This window comes from Mercurialis annua, linkage group LG6, assembly GCF_937616625.2.
Source record: "Mercurialis annua linkage group LG6, ddMerAnnu1.2, whole genome shotgun sequence".
NCBI classification, from domain to species: domain Eukaryota; kingdom Viridiplantae; phylum Streptophyta; class Magnoliopsida; order Malpighiales; family Euphorbiaceae; genus Mercurialis; species Mercurialis annua.
Window position 1 is genome coordinate 381,812 of NC_065575.1, and position 13,233 is coordinate 395,044.

At 36.5% G+C, this 13,233-nt stretch overlaps 4 protein-coding genes across 4 annotated transcripts; 2 read left to right on the forward strand and 2 right to left on the reverse strand.

The window, feature by feature from the left end:
• Positions 1 to 1,328: 1,328 nt before the first annotated feature.
• Positions 1,329 to 3,967, forward strand: LOC126687124 (uncharacterized). Its single transcript, XM_050381509.1, has 5 exons — positions 1,329 to 1,586; positions 1,675 to 1,823; positions 1,926 to 1,974; positions 2,116 to 2,258; positions 3,682 to 3,967. Exons 1-5 carry the CDS (start codon positions 1,538 to 1,540, stop codon positions 3,766 to 3,768), a joined length of 477 nt encoding a protein of 158 aa, XP_050237466.1. The 5' UTR covers positions 1,329 to 1,537; the 3' UTR covers positions 3,769 to 3,967.
• Positions 3,968 to 4,781: 814 nt separating this feature from the next.
• Positions 4,782 to 7,435, forward strand: LOC126687123 (inositol 3-kinase). The gene is made up of 2 exons (XM_050381508.2): positions 4,782 to 5,850; positions 7,055 to 7,435. The coding sequence occupies exons 1-2, from the start codon at positions 4,972 to 4,974 to the stop codon at positions 7,232 to 7,234; spliced, it is 1,059 nt and encodes a 352-aa protein (XP_050237465.1). The 5' UTR covers positions 4,782 to 4,971; the 3' UTR covers positions 7,235 to 7,435.
• A 220-nt stretch (positions 7,436 to 7,655) lies between these two features.
• On the reverse strand, positions 7,656 to 10,108 carry LOC126654092 (pentatricopeptide repeat-containing protein At2g29760, chloroplastic). Its single transcript, XM_050348147.2, has one exon. The coding sequence runs from the start codon at positions 9,995 to 9,997 to the stop codon at positions 7,775 to 7,777; it is 2,223 nt and encodes a 740-aa protein (XP_050204104.1). The 5' UTR covers positions 9,998 to 10,108; the 3' UTR covers positions 7,656 to 7,774.
• A 165-nt stretch (positions 10,109 to 10,273) lies between these two features.
• Positions 10,274 to 11,862, reverse strand: LOC126654154 (flavonol 3-O-glucosyltransferase UGT71C4-like). Its single transcript, XM_050348229.2, has one exon. The coding sequence runs from the start codon at positions 11,824 to 11,826 to the stop codon at positions 10,402 to 10,404; it is 1,425 nt and encodes a 474-aa protein (XP_050204186.1). The 5' UTR covers positions 11,827 to 11,862; the 3' UTR covers positions 10,274 to 10,401.
• Positions 11,863 to 13,233: the final 1,371 nt, after the last annotated feature.

Below are 13,233 nucleotides of genomic sequence, written 5' to 3' on the forward strand. Positions count from 1 at the left end.
TTCTTTACAAAATTAAACTTATAATAATTATTTATTTTATATTAATTATCAATAACATTTTCAAATTAAAAAACATAAAAATAAATACTTTTTACTTAAAAAAACAAGTTTTTTTAATATTTTTTTCGGATCTCAGGCGAGGAGGAGGAGGAAATCCTCCTCCTCGTCTGAGAGGAGCTGCTGCTCCTCTTCTCAGGCGAGGAGCAGCTGCTCCTCGTTTTTCTGAGGAGCATATCTGCTCCTCGCCTGAGTTTCAGGTGAGGAGCTGCTGCTCCTCACCTGAGAAGAGGAGTAGCAGCTCCACTTTTCAGGCAAGGAGGAGGACCTCCTCCTCCTCGTCTGGAATCCGGAAAAATTTCAAAAAAAATATTTTTTAAAATTTTTTTGTCGGATTTTTGAAGCGAATCCGTAAATCGAAAGAGTATAATAGTGGGTCCGAAGTTATTTGAATAAATGTTTTTAAAATGATTAATTTTTGGGATTTATTTGAATATTTTAAAAGTTTAAGGATTTGTTTGTATTTTTTTTCAAATAGAAAAAGTATAATATAATCCTTCTATTTAATTGTGTTTAATATTTGCATCCTTTAGTTAATTAAATTGTCAAAAAACTAAATTTTGGGGTATAGTTGAAAACGAAAAATCAAAAAAAGGGTACAAATGAATTTTTTTTAGGTCAGGGTATAAACGAAAAAATATTATAAGGTGGAGTTTTTTTAAGTAATTATGCCTTATATTTAAGACTTTTACATATTTTCTGATGGAAACATTTTATACTGATGAGTTATAATTCAAATGATATAAGCGTTAGACAGTATACTATTAGGCCGTGGATTCAACTCCTTTCAAAAGCACTCCCCCTTCCTCAATTAACAAAAAAAAAAGAGTAAATAACTTAAAGGCCCTTGAGGTATACTAAAATTAACATTTTGGTACCCTTTATTTCAAAAGTCTACTTAATGGTCCCTCGGTTTTAATTTCGTTAACTAAGAGATCCTTTTGTTAATTTGAGGGACCAAATTGTTTAACGGATTGAAATTCGGGTACTAAATCGTTTAAAAGTGAGGGAGCAAATCGTTTAATAAAATTAAAAGTGGGACCAAATCATTCACAAAACAAAAGGTGGGGTACCAAATCGTTTGAAAATAAGTGTCGAGATTAACATAGAGACCTAATAGTTAACGGAATTGAAACTGAGACCATTAAGTAGACTTTTGAAACAAGAGGTATCAAACTGTTAATTATGGTATAATTTAGGGATCTTAGCGTAATTTGCTCTAAACAAAATATAGTAATTTCTATTGAAAAGGAAAATACTCCTAGAAAAGTATCTTAGAGATTTTTGGCGAATATGCAACAGAAAAAAAACATTGGGGGTGGAAATTTGTAAAGCTTGAAAAGTGAGTGAGTAGAGAAATCTGAAAAATTGGGAATAGAATAATTAAAGTGGAATAAGAAGAGAAGCTTCAAGAAAGAGAAGAAGAAGAAATCAAAATCGCGGGAAAGAAACCCTAATTATCATAAATCAGACAACTTAAATGGCAGAGAAATTGGCTCCTGAGAAGCGCCATGCTTTCGTCCAGAACGGTCTCTGTTTATCCCTTTTGTTTTCTGTTTTTGTTTGGGTATTCGATTTGTTGAGCTAACTGATAGCTGTTTGTTTTGCGATGATTAGGGCAGACAGTGTTCGAATGGGATCAAACCCTGGAGGAGGTAAATATGTACCTAAATCTACCTCCAAATGTACCTCCAAAGCAATTCTACTGCAAGATTCAGTCCACTCATCTTGAACTTGGCATCAAAGGCAACCCTCCTTACCTCAATGTCTCTCTTCATCTCTCTCTTTCCCTTTTTTCGATTTTTGATGTTTATAATTACAATTTCCCCATGTTTTAATTATCGTTTTCTCTGTAATTTGACATTCAGCACGACCTCTCCTGTCCAGTCAAGACTGATTCTTCTTTTTGGACTTTAGGTACTGTCTTTTATTTACCTTCTTCTAGAAAACAAGATGGGTTGCCTTTTTGAGCTTTTCTGATTGATTGCAATTATCAATTCAGAATTTTGTTTGAATTCTCCTTCAATGTTAAAGTTGTGGTTTTTTTTTTTATGGCAGAGGATGACATAATGCACATAACACTTCAGAAAAGGGAGAAGGGTAAGACTTGGCCCTCCCCGATATTGGGTCAAGGTCAGCTCGATCCTTACTCCACTGATGTTGAACAGAAGCGCCTTATGCTTCAAAGGTTTCAGGAAGAGGTGAATGCTTTTGCTTGTCTTTTTATAATGCTACTTATTTTAACTTCAATGCACTATGCTTGCTTAGTTTGCCAATCGTCCTTTGTTTTCTGGGCTTACAGCGATTTTTATTGATTATTTATGTTGTTTCAAGCTCTATGGGTCCATACATACTTTCAGAGATAAGGTTACTTGGTGTTTATCTGCAAGTCAGACCCTTATAAAATGAGGTTCTAGTGCGTGTATGTCACTGTAATATGCTTGGTGCAAAGCACCACATTGCAGTGTGCCCCATCAAGGAATTAATGGATTGAAGCTTTTGTCTGTGTATGCTTATGAATTTTTTTATTCTTTTTAATGAATTTTTGTTATGAATCTTGTGCCAATGAATTCAAACCTACTTGATCCACTTTGTAAATTAGCTCAGATTGCCATTGTTGTCTTAGGAAATGATTAGAAGGCCCAAGACAAGGGAAAATAGATGTCCATTGGTCGTCAAAAATGATTTTGAACTTATTTAAAATTAGTCAAACTTACGAGATATGATCTATGAATCCAAAGATCCTCCGATTCTAAGATTAAACTGCCCGAAAATATGTGTTGCTTTGGACTACCAGGTGCTATCATACTTTGTGTCATCATTGCCCTTGCGCGGTTGCTTTATGTGAAGACTTTGTAAGGACTAGTAATTTTAGCAGAAGATACTAAACAGCTGATGTGGTGTTCAAATGATTTGTCATCTGAGCAAAACATGTTGCTCCCCACCTGTTTATGTTAGAGCTGGCTTTTACTTTAGCTTCTCACAATATGGGGGAGATTGAAGATTGATCAACTCATATACAAACATGTAGAATCTTACTTAAAATGGATACTTGATTCTATAAAAATTTGAAGATTAAGGAATAGATAGTGCAAAACAGACCATGGTTGGTCTGATCTCTAAAAGACATATGTTGTTTTTTGCTGCCTTCCATTTTGGTTTTTCAGTTATCAGCTTCTTAGTGTTTGTTTCAGAGACCAATAGATTATGATGGAACTTGTACCATTTTAGAAATTATGCCATGTGTTTTATGTGACTTCCCTGCTTGAAATATTTGCTTAGAGGAGGGCTTTTATTTTGTCTTGCTGCATGAGTTGTAATTTTGTATTCATAATGAGATCTTTCAGTTTACTTTCGATTATTTGGCTTTAGAAACATATTTGTTCCGTTAACTTGCTAGAATAAGAACACTTGACTTGCTTATTCTTGTGCTAGTGAAATCTAGGCAAAGTATATACTGTGCAATTAAAATCATTATCTATCATCATTGAGCTAGTTAAATCTTATCCGAACTATTTAGATTTTGTGATAATTTAACCATTCCGCAAGTTGACTTGATGTATATGCTTGGAATTTTTTCCCCATTAACAGAGCTCTCTAATAACAGAGTATTTCTTTATGCAGAACCCTGGTTTTGACTTTTCACAGGCTCAATTTTCGGGGAACTGTCCTGATCCTAGGACATTCATGGGTGGAATTCACACGGGTTAACGACCATGATGTGTTTAGATGAGTGTCAATAAACTCTAACCAATCTCTAGTAAATAAAACATTCTATTTGTTACTTCTGTTTTGTAATTCGTATATTCATGATAGAATTAGCTTGTTAATTAATCTTATGGCGATATTTGAAATATGCAAACGAAGATTTGTCCCTTGTTTATTGTAAGTAATGTTGTTTATTTATTAATCAGTTTTGTTTTGTCTTGCAATTTATCGATGGGTGCCTTGTTAAGAGTTCGTTGTGGGCATGACTGCCAAATTCTATTTGGCCAAGTCAGTGTCGCTGTTATTAAAGCAATAAGAGTTGAAGGCAACAACACTTAACTATGGTGTTGGCAATGAGAAGTGGACATGGGATTTGTACCAGTATACCTTGGGATGGGGGTGAAGGATAAGGGGGTTGGAGATAGGTAGGTGATAAGAATTGCAGGTGTGTCAGCAATGCGACTTAACTAGGTCTCATTGCAGTGTTCTCCTGTCATTAATTTGATGCAGGAAATGGCGATGTTTATTTATTTTTTTCTAATTGTGGTACAAGTATTGTTTTGTTGGCATGTGAAATGGGTAGCATAGTTGTGTGAATGAATGGCTTGCTTCCTCTTTAATATGGTAGTAGTAAATTTTGACTTGCAAAGGGCCATTCAGGCGGCATTTTATATTAAGTAATCCAGCTTCTTTAGTGTATGAGCCCGGATGGATCCATATTCGTTACGGAGCTTTATTGAATATTTAAATGCGATGGTGCTAATAAACAATAATAGGCATAATGAGCCAACTTTTGTTTGGTTATTGGAGTTGAGTATCTGCTTAGCTTTTAAGCATGTTAGAATTCAACACTTTTACTCTTTGAAATAGAAAACATAACGTAACGTAAATAAGAAAGAATTAACGGAAGAGCTTAGTATTAGTTCAAAATTGTGTATGTATTCAGGGGCCCAAACTTCGAAGTGAGGTGGACCCTTTGGGAAAAATAACATAAATTGCGCGTCCTTTGTCTTTGTCGACACCTTTGAATTGTAAAAGTAATAAGAGTTTGCCTAATACTAGTATACTACAAATTCAGCTGATCATACTATTTGTCCATTTCCATACCACCTGCACACACTCTTCTTCTTCTTCTTCTTGTGTTTCTCTCATCGCTCATGATACTGATATGATCCCCCGAACTCACTTTTTCTTTCATATCTAGCAATGGTGACCGCCACAAACCGCAGCGCCCATCTTCATTCTCCAGCGTCCCGTGTTTTAATTGTAGGTAATTACTGCCACGACCTTCTCATTCAAAATGATACCATTCTCGCTGAATCTCTCGGCGGTGCATCCTCTTTCATAGCCACCGTTCTCAATGGATTGTCCATACCTTGTACCATGATTGCCAAAGTCGGCAATGATTTTAAGTATCAAGTTATTCACGCCCCAATTGCCCTTTCTAATTCCAAAACAACTATCTTCCATGCCCATTTTAATTCCGGTGCTGCTGCTCTGCATGAAAATGGAACTCACGACCGGGTATTGAAACGGGTCTGCGCTTGTGACCCTATTCGCCCCACAGATCTTCCCGATGATAAGTTTCATTATGGGATGGCGGTGGGTGTTGGTGGGGAGATATTACCTGAAACCCTTGAGAGAATGATCGAGATATGCGAGGTTGTTCTTGTTGATATTCAAGCTTTGATTAGGGAATTTGATGAAGTTGATGGTACTGTAAAGCTTGTTGATTTACACAAAACTAGATTTTCTTCTTTGCTGCCTAGAATTGGGGTTTTAAAGGTGTCATCTGAGGAGTCTGTGTTCATGGATGTGGAGGAGGTTAGGAAGTGGTGTTGTGTGGTGGTTACAAATGGGGAAGAAGGCTGTAAGGTTCACTGGAAATATGGGGAATTGGGGATTTCCCCATTTTGGGCTGATCAACAAGATCCTACTGGCGCAGGGGATAGTTTCTTAGGTGGCTTTGTTGCTGGCTTGGTTCAAGGTTTTACCGTTCCTGATGCTGCCTTGCTTGGTAATTTCTTTGGTTCCCTTACGGTTGAGCAAATTGGATTGCCTACGTTTGATTCCAGGCTTTTGCAGGTATGTTTCAATCATTTTACATATTCCCTTTTCTTCTTTGGTACTATTTCATCTCTTTGCTTCAGAGAGTTTTCCGTCACCTTTTGCAGAGTCCGGGAGAGATAATTAAGCATATATTGCATGCGTTAAAATTAATATTCAACTGTAAAGCATGATTAGGCTTATGAATACTTGACATTGACACTTCAACCAACAAAGAAAATGGCATAAACAGAGGGAAGGATTCTGTTTATTACAAAATTAATGACCTTTGCAAAGTCAAGAAGGATGTTGGACTTAAATTGCAATTATTTTTTGGAAATGTCTTTGGTGATAGATTTGTAGTTCCAAATTCTAATGGAGTTTGGACTGTAGAGTAAAGACTAAGCTCATCTATTGATTATCGGACTCGTAAGTAGCACAAACACTTCATTCAAACGTGTTGGAAACTTGCATTTACGGCATGAAACTTCATTTTTAGCATAGCTAACCTTAAAGTAAGACCATTTCCCCGTATCTATGTCCGTGCTACACAGTGAGGCTCTTTAGTTTGTGATTTTTGTTTAAGTTTTATATGGAAGAGATCATTGCAACTCAATTTTATCTAGACATCTTGAGTTTTGGCTTCGACTGAAGCATGAGCCAGATTCCAGAATACTTTTTTACATTTGTATAAGGAAGTCCATGATTTTGATAGTTTTCCTTTTAATCCATTAATGCAAGGCACTATAAAAGAGTCAGCGATTACACACTAGTTTTTATTTCTGGATGAGATATAAGAATCTCATCTTGAAGCATATGCTTCATGCTATATTAATCAAAGTTGAGTACTTTTCACTTTTTAAATGCAAGGAATCATATTTAGTTTTATTTTTTATGAGATAAAGATGTTCTATGTTTGTGGAAGTTTTGATTAGTTCGTGCATTCACTCCCATTGGTAGAAATGATGAACTACTGGAAATGAATATGCTTAATAAGGATATATGGAGTAGTTAAAAGTAGGAATTAACATTCTAGCTGTAAATTTTCAAAAAAAAAAATTATCATTGTAACTGTAATAGTTATTTTATAGCACATAAGAAGTTCCTCTATTTCTGAATTTGAGAAGTGAAACTGGGGGCAAAAAAGTCTGCATCTTTACAAATATGACTTTAATAAGCAGTTTAGCTTATCAGATTGAATATGCTTTTTCAAGATATGAACATTTGCACTTCCCCCTTGTAGAGAGTGAAGGATGAAGTTCAAAAGAGAAAAATGCAGCGTGAAAGAAAGAATAATGAGCTAGAGTTATTGAAGGCTGCGGGGCATGAAGAGTTCCATGCTGTCCTTGGTGCAGCAAAATTAGCAACGCAGGGTTCGATTCCAGGTTCCACTGAATACAATGGAAACTTAATTAGCAGTTGATGTAGTGTAGGATGAATCAAATCAGGGAAGAAGCTAAGGCACAGTTAGGATATCTCCAAATTTGCTTCTTTTCTCATATCAAATAAGTTCAGCTAGCGTAGAGATCATCTATTAGCATAGCTACGTTTCATATTCACAAAGCAATTCCCATTTAAAGTTGTTATTAACGGTTTATAATAAAATTTCTTTGTTTATTCATAATTTTGGTTTCAATTCTGGCTTACAGTGCAAATTAACTTGTTCAATGTTCACGTGTAATGTGTAGCAGGCATCTTATTCAATGTGTAAATGTTTGTAAAAGTGAAATTTTGTTACAAGGTTAGCTTTTATGTAGGAAGATTTCTGCATGTTTGCACATGTGCGTGTTTCTCTGGGTAATGGGTATGCATGTATGATGTATGCTTTAGTATGAGTTGCCGGCTTTATAAATTCTGATATCAGAATATGTTGGCATTTTAAAAATAGATTATATACCAGCATACACCACAAGATTGTTCAACAGGCTTAAGAAGAAATGTCCAAAGCAAATTCTACCATTGTTTACCAATAATCCATACACGAGCATTTCCCTTGGCTAAAATGATGAAATCTATACCGATCTCTTAGAATGATCTCTCTCTTGTAAAGCTTAGATATCAGCTTAGCAACTGAGTGACAATCCCCACAAACACGAAGATTTTTCACAATCCTAATTGGCTGTGATGGAGTAACGCTGATAAGCCCAAAAGCAATTGCCAACTTCTCACTATGAAGGTTAAGTGCCTTCTCCTTCATGTCTTCTTCTTCTACAAATTGCAGAAGGTGGGATGTGTTTGGCACATATCCGATGGATTTTAGCTTAGCTATAACCTCATTCAACTTTGAATAGATTTTCCCAGAGAGAGGATGAGAGTGGTCTCCCACGAGAAACTCATGAATGGCGCCATTAACCTCGATTGAACTACAACCTGTCTCTTTCTTGATTCCATGGTCTCTCATACGCTGCCTTAATATAGAAACATGGTCCCAGTTTCCCTTTTTTGCATATATGTTGGATAATAGCACATATGCTCCATGGTTGCTAGGGTCCAAGTCGAGCAAACGACTGCAGGCCATTTCAGCTAGCTCAACGTTCCCATGTATCCTACAGCCTCCGAGCAGAGCTCCCCACACAGAAGCACTAGGAGCTATCGGCATTTTCTCTATCACTTCAATAGCTTCCCCTAGAAAACCTCCACGACCAAGGATATCAACCATGCAAGCATAGTGCTTGATTCCGGGCACAACATCATAAACTGATTCCATTTGATCAAAAAACATTCTGCCCTCAGGCACTAGTCCTGCGTGGCTACAAGCACATAATAAGTTGGTAAATGTCACAGCATTCGGCCTCATTTTAGCTTCTTGCATTTTGTAAAACAAATCTATAGCAGCTCTTCCACAGCCATGCATTGCCAACCCAGCTATCATGACACTCCAAACATACACATCTCTGCTCTCTACAGAATAAAAAACATCAAGCGCCTTCTTCAGTTCACCGCATTTAGAATACATGTCTATAAGTGCAGTTGTCAGATGGCAGCTTAACTTGATCCCTTGCTTCTTTAAGTATACATGAATCCACCCACCTATATCTATTGCTCCCAGCTGAGCAGAAGCTGTCAAAGTGCTTACAAGTGTGATTTCATCCGGTTTTGCAGCCTTACTGAGCTGCAACTCATGGAAAATGGCCAAAGCCTCTTTGGGTTTTCCATCCTGTTCATAAGCAGATATTAAGACATTCCATGCAGATATATCTTTTTGAGGCATGGCATCAAAGATACTCCTAGCTGCATCAAAATCTTTCCCTTTTGCATACCCATCAATCATAGTTGTCCAGGAAAAGATATCTTTCTCCTCCATCTTATCAAACAGTATTCTAGCATCTTCAACACTTCCATTTTTCACATACATATCTAGCATAGCATTACTTACAGTCAAATTGACATTAGCCCAATTCCTCTCGATATAGTGGCAAACCAACCTCCCAAACTCTAAATCCATCTTCTTAGCGCACGCAGATAGAACACCCACCATGGTTATCTCATTAGGTCTAACGCTCTCCGTCTCCATCATTAAAAACAACTCCAATGCCTTCTCAGGATAGCTTCCTATTACAAAGCCCTTAATCATGGAATTCCAAGAAACAACATCTTTCTCCTCAATCTTCATGAACACTAAATAAGCTGAATCCAAATCTCCACACGCAGCATAACAATGTATAAGTGAATTCAAAATAAACATATCCGCAGCCAATGAAGACTTAATTGCCATTCCATGAATTGCTTGCGCAACAGGCAAACTAGAAACCCCAGCGGCAGCTTTGATAACGAATGGAAATGTGAAATTGTTAGGACAATCCATACATTCATAAAGCATTCGGATAAACATCAGGACGCTCTGACTGGGTTCTGGGCTTGAAGCTAAGGCGCGAATATGAGTGTTCCAAGTGTAGAGATTTGGTTGAGGAATTTCCTCGAACACCTTGCGAGCATAGTCGAGGCTCGAGAAAGATGAGAGAGCCACTGCAGAGAAGAGTTTGCTGGCGTTGTACTGGTCGAAGAAGAGACCAGAGCGAAGCATTTGAGCATGGAGCTCCTTTAGGTGCATTAAGTCGGTGCATTGGTCGATGAGATGGAGAGTACGGTGGTGGTTCGTGAAGAGACGGTCGTTATTGACAGTTAAAAGAGTTTGGTTTGGGTTGAGTGGGAAGGAAAGAAATGAGTTGCTTAGAATGGCCATCATACACCTCTGCTGTGTGTGCTAATTTCTTGAAACTAACTACATTTATTTATTTTATTTTATTTTTTATAATTAGGAGGAGCGTTTGTTAGAGAAATTGAAACCCCAATTTCGGCAGCATGCTCGGCCAACGCTCATATCATTTGAACTATAATTCATTGGTATTATTTTTATTTATTTTTTATTTATACGGTAACATTGTATAAAAATCTTAAAAAATCATTATCATCCTTCTAAAATTAAATTAATATATATTTTTTTAATTTTAACAATTAAATATATATCTCCTAGACTCCTAGCATTCATTCATATCTAGAAATGATGTGAGCCACAATTTCTGATACAAAACGACCGCATGCCCTGCCATTATTCTAAGAAGAAAGCAGAAAATAATAGTGTCTGAATATCTATAATAGAGAAACAAATAAATCCTGAATGAAGCGTAGGATTGAATTGAACGAAGAAGCACCTTCTAGTCCAGCCTTCCTTGCGATGCCTGCCATGTCTTTCACCTTCTTTCTCACCTCACTTTCACCTTCCATTAAACATTTCACAGCTCTCTCAACCTCATCTGCTGTTGCAACATCACTATTTGGCCTATAATCCATTTTCAGATCGACCGCCAATCCCAATTCCTTCACCATTATAAATGCATTAAGCTGCTGCTCTGCATATATCGGCAAGGTTGCAATAGGCACCCCATACCTCAAGCTCTCCAAGATCGAGTTCCATCCGCAATGAGATACGAATCCTCCGATAGCCTTGTGCGCAAGAACCTCCACTTGCGGTGCCCACCCGCACACTATTCCCCTCCCCTGTACCCTTTCCAAGAATCCCTCCGGCAACATCTCCTCCGGTTTTTTGAACATTCCAGTGCTTTCGTCTTGCAACGGGGGAACTCTCAGTGACCACAGGAATCTATGCCCGCTTTGCTCCAGCCCTTTTGCTATTTCCTTCACTTGACAAACATTCAGCGCGCCCACACTTCCGAAGCATAAGAACACAACGGATGATTCAGGCTGCTCGGCAAGCCATTCCATGTTCTTATCCCATTCAGCAGTATTCATTTCCGGATGTGGCTGACCCTTTAGGCTCAGCACCGGCCCGACTGTATATACCTTAGGATTGTGGTGCTTGTTGAAATACTCAATTGCATAAGGCTCCAGCTCACTAAATGTATTAATGAGTATACCTTTTGCATCTTTGAACCTTTCAGCTACCTTGATATAAGCCTCATAACCTCCATCAGTGTTAAACACAGCTTCCGGCAGATATTTGACGGGTACTGGATTGCCAAAGCCTGGAATGAACACATCAGGATCAGACAAGTCAAAGTGGGTGCTAACTCGTTCATGGCGAGAGGGTAGATAAAGCATGAGACTTAAGAATCCTGATCCTGACGTCAAGTAAATGAAAGAAGGAATGCCCAATTCATTTCCAACATCAATCATGGAACTGCAAAAGAAATCAAGAACGATCCCAACAATTGGAACAGATTGGGAGCCAGTCCTGGATGACACAATATCAGTGACAATGTTTCTGACATGGGGTTTATGTCTCTCGATCAAGTCAACCACATAACTCTCAACAGATTTCTTGAAAAGTTGCAACGGAGGAAGGTCCAGCTGAGGGAGATCGATGAGGGTGATGTTTGGCTGGGAAGCAGTGAGTGATCGGACGTACGCATCAATGAAAGAAGCAATGGGCAGCTTCATTACCAAAATGGTGACCAATAGTTGGTCATCTTGTTCGATCAAACTTTTTGCAAACTCGATAGTGGAAACTATGTGACCAATACCAGGAGCAGGAACGAACATTAACTCTTTCTTCATTGCTTAAGTTTTGCTCTCTTCTTTTTCTTTTTCTTTTTCTTTTTCTTTCTGTAAAGGTAAAGCCTGCCAACTCAGTAAATGAGCAGATGATATTGTCCATGGAAAGTGACAGGGACGCTGATATTTAAAAGCCAAACAAATGGAGTACTTTTTTTTTAGGCTTAATTGCATAAAAAATCACCAACTTTCGCGTGTTTTTGTTATTTAACATAATCTTTTTTTCTTGGCATAAAAAATCACCAACTTTCATTTTTTGGCATATTTGTCCACGAGATGTGAAACGGCGCCGTTTTAAATGTAAAGTGGCGCCGTTTTGCGCTAAAACGGCGTCGTTTTGCGTTTAATTTTTCAAAGAAAACGGTATGTTAAAATGAAAGTTGATGATTTTTTATGCCAAGAAAAAAAGATTATGTTAAATACCAAAAACACGCGAAAGTTCGTGATTTTTGATGCAATTAAGCCTTTTTTTTATCATATTCATTCTCTTACTTTATAAATTTCAAAAATAATTCAATAATTTCGTTTAGCTGGTTAGTTTATTATCTCTATGTTATTTAATTAATTTAATTGAAAATCAGATGAAGACAAATTACTCTAGAGACTAATTCTATTAATTCTAATTTATTTAAATTATCTTTTATACGAAGAGAATCATTGAAAAAGCTAGTGTAGATAATGCTTATTTTTTGTGGTGGAAATGGAACATTGTGTTGTAACTGTTGTTCAAGATTGATTTTAAAGAAAAAGTACTCGCGTAATGTATGAAATTTATGTCTAAAACATTGATATTATGCTTTCATTGAATAATAAATTTATTGTTCAAAAAGATATTAGATGTTCAAAAACGCTTATAGGAAGGAAAAATTATTTAACTTGAGACTGATAACTTTATGACAGTAACAGATGCATTAATCTAAGAAAACATTCATAACTGTAATACATTAATATAGAATATTTTCCAATATGCCCCTCGTATTTTGTGTAAACCCATAAGTCCTTTATGAATTATTTTATCTCAAAAGTGCGCCTAATGTTAATAAAGTGGAGCAAATTTACTACTCCTACAAAAAACGAAGAAACAAACTTAATTTTTTATTTTTACAAAATCAAAGAAACGAATTGACTTTTAGAAGAATTAAATTTTCAAATCAAACAAAACTGGAAAGTTTAGTGAGTTTTTTTGTTCGGTTATTTTATTTGATTTACAGTAAAATTTGACCAAATCTTTTGATATTCAAAACTGAACAGAAAATTTTAATTTTTTATGAAATTAATTAATTTTATATGATAAAAATAATTAGATAATTAGTAAAAGAATTAAAAAATATTCCTTATTTTTTATTAATTCAACTTTAACCCAAATGTATTTTAAATCTTATAATTAAATATTTAGAAATTATATAGGGA

Coding starts and splice junctions, on each gene's coding strand:
- LOC126687123 (XM_050381508.2), top strand. CDS start 4,972: ATGGTGACCGCCACAAACCGCAGCGCCCATCTTCATTCTCCAGCGTCC. Junction 5,851..7,054: donor TTGATTCCAGGCTTTTGCAG/GTATGTTTCAAT, acceptor TCCCCCTTGTAG/AGAGTGAAGGATGAAGTTCA.
- LOC126654154 (XM_050348229.2), bottom strand. CDS start 11,826: ATGAAGAAAGAGTTAATGTTCGTTCCTGCTCCTGGTATTGGTCACATA.
- LOC126687124 (XM_050381509.1), top strand. CDS start 1,538: ATGGCAGAGAAATTGGCTCCTGAGAAGCGCCATGCTTTCGTCCAGAAC. Junction 1,587..1,674: donor CCATGCTTTCGTCCAGAACG/GTCTCTGTTTAT, acceptor TGCGATGATTAG/GGCAGACAGTGTTCGAATGG. Junction 1,824..1,925: donor GCAACCCTCCTTACCTCAAT/GTCTCTCTTCAT, acceptor TTTGACATTCAG/CACGACCTCTCCTGTCCAGT.
- LOC126654092 (XM_050348147.2), bottom strand. CDS start 9,997: ATGATGGCCATTCTAAGCAACTCATTTCTTTCCTTCCCACTCAACCCA.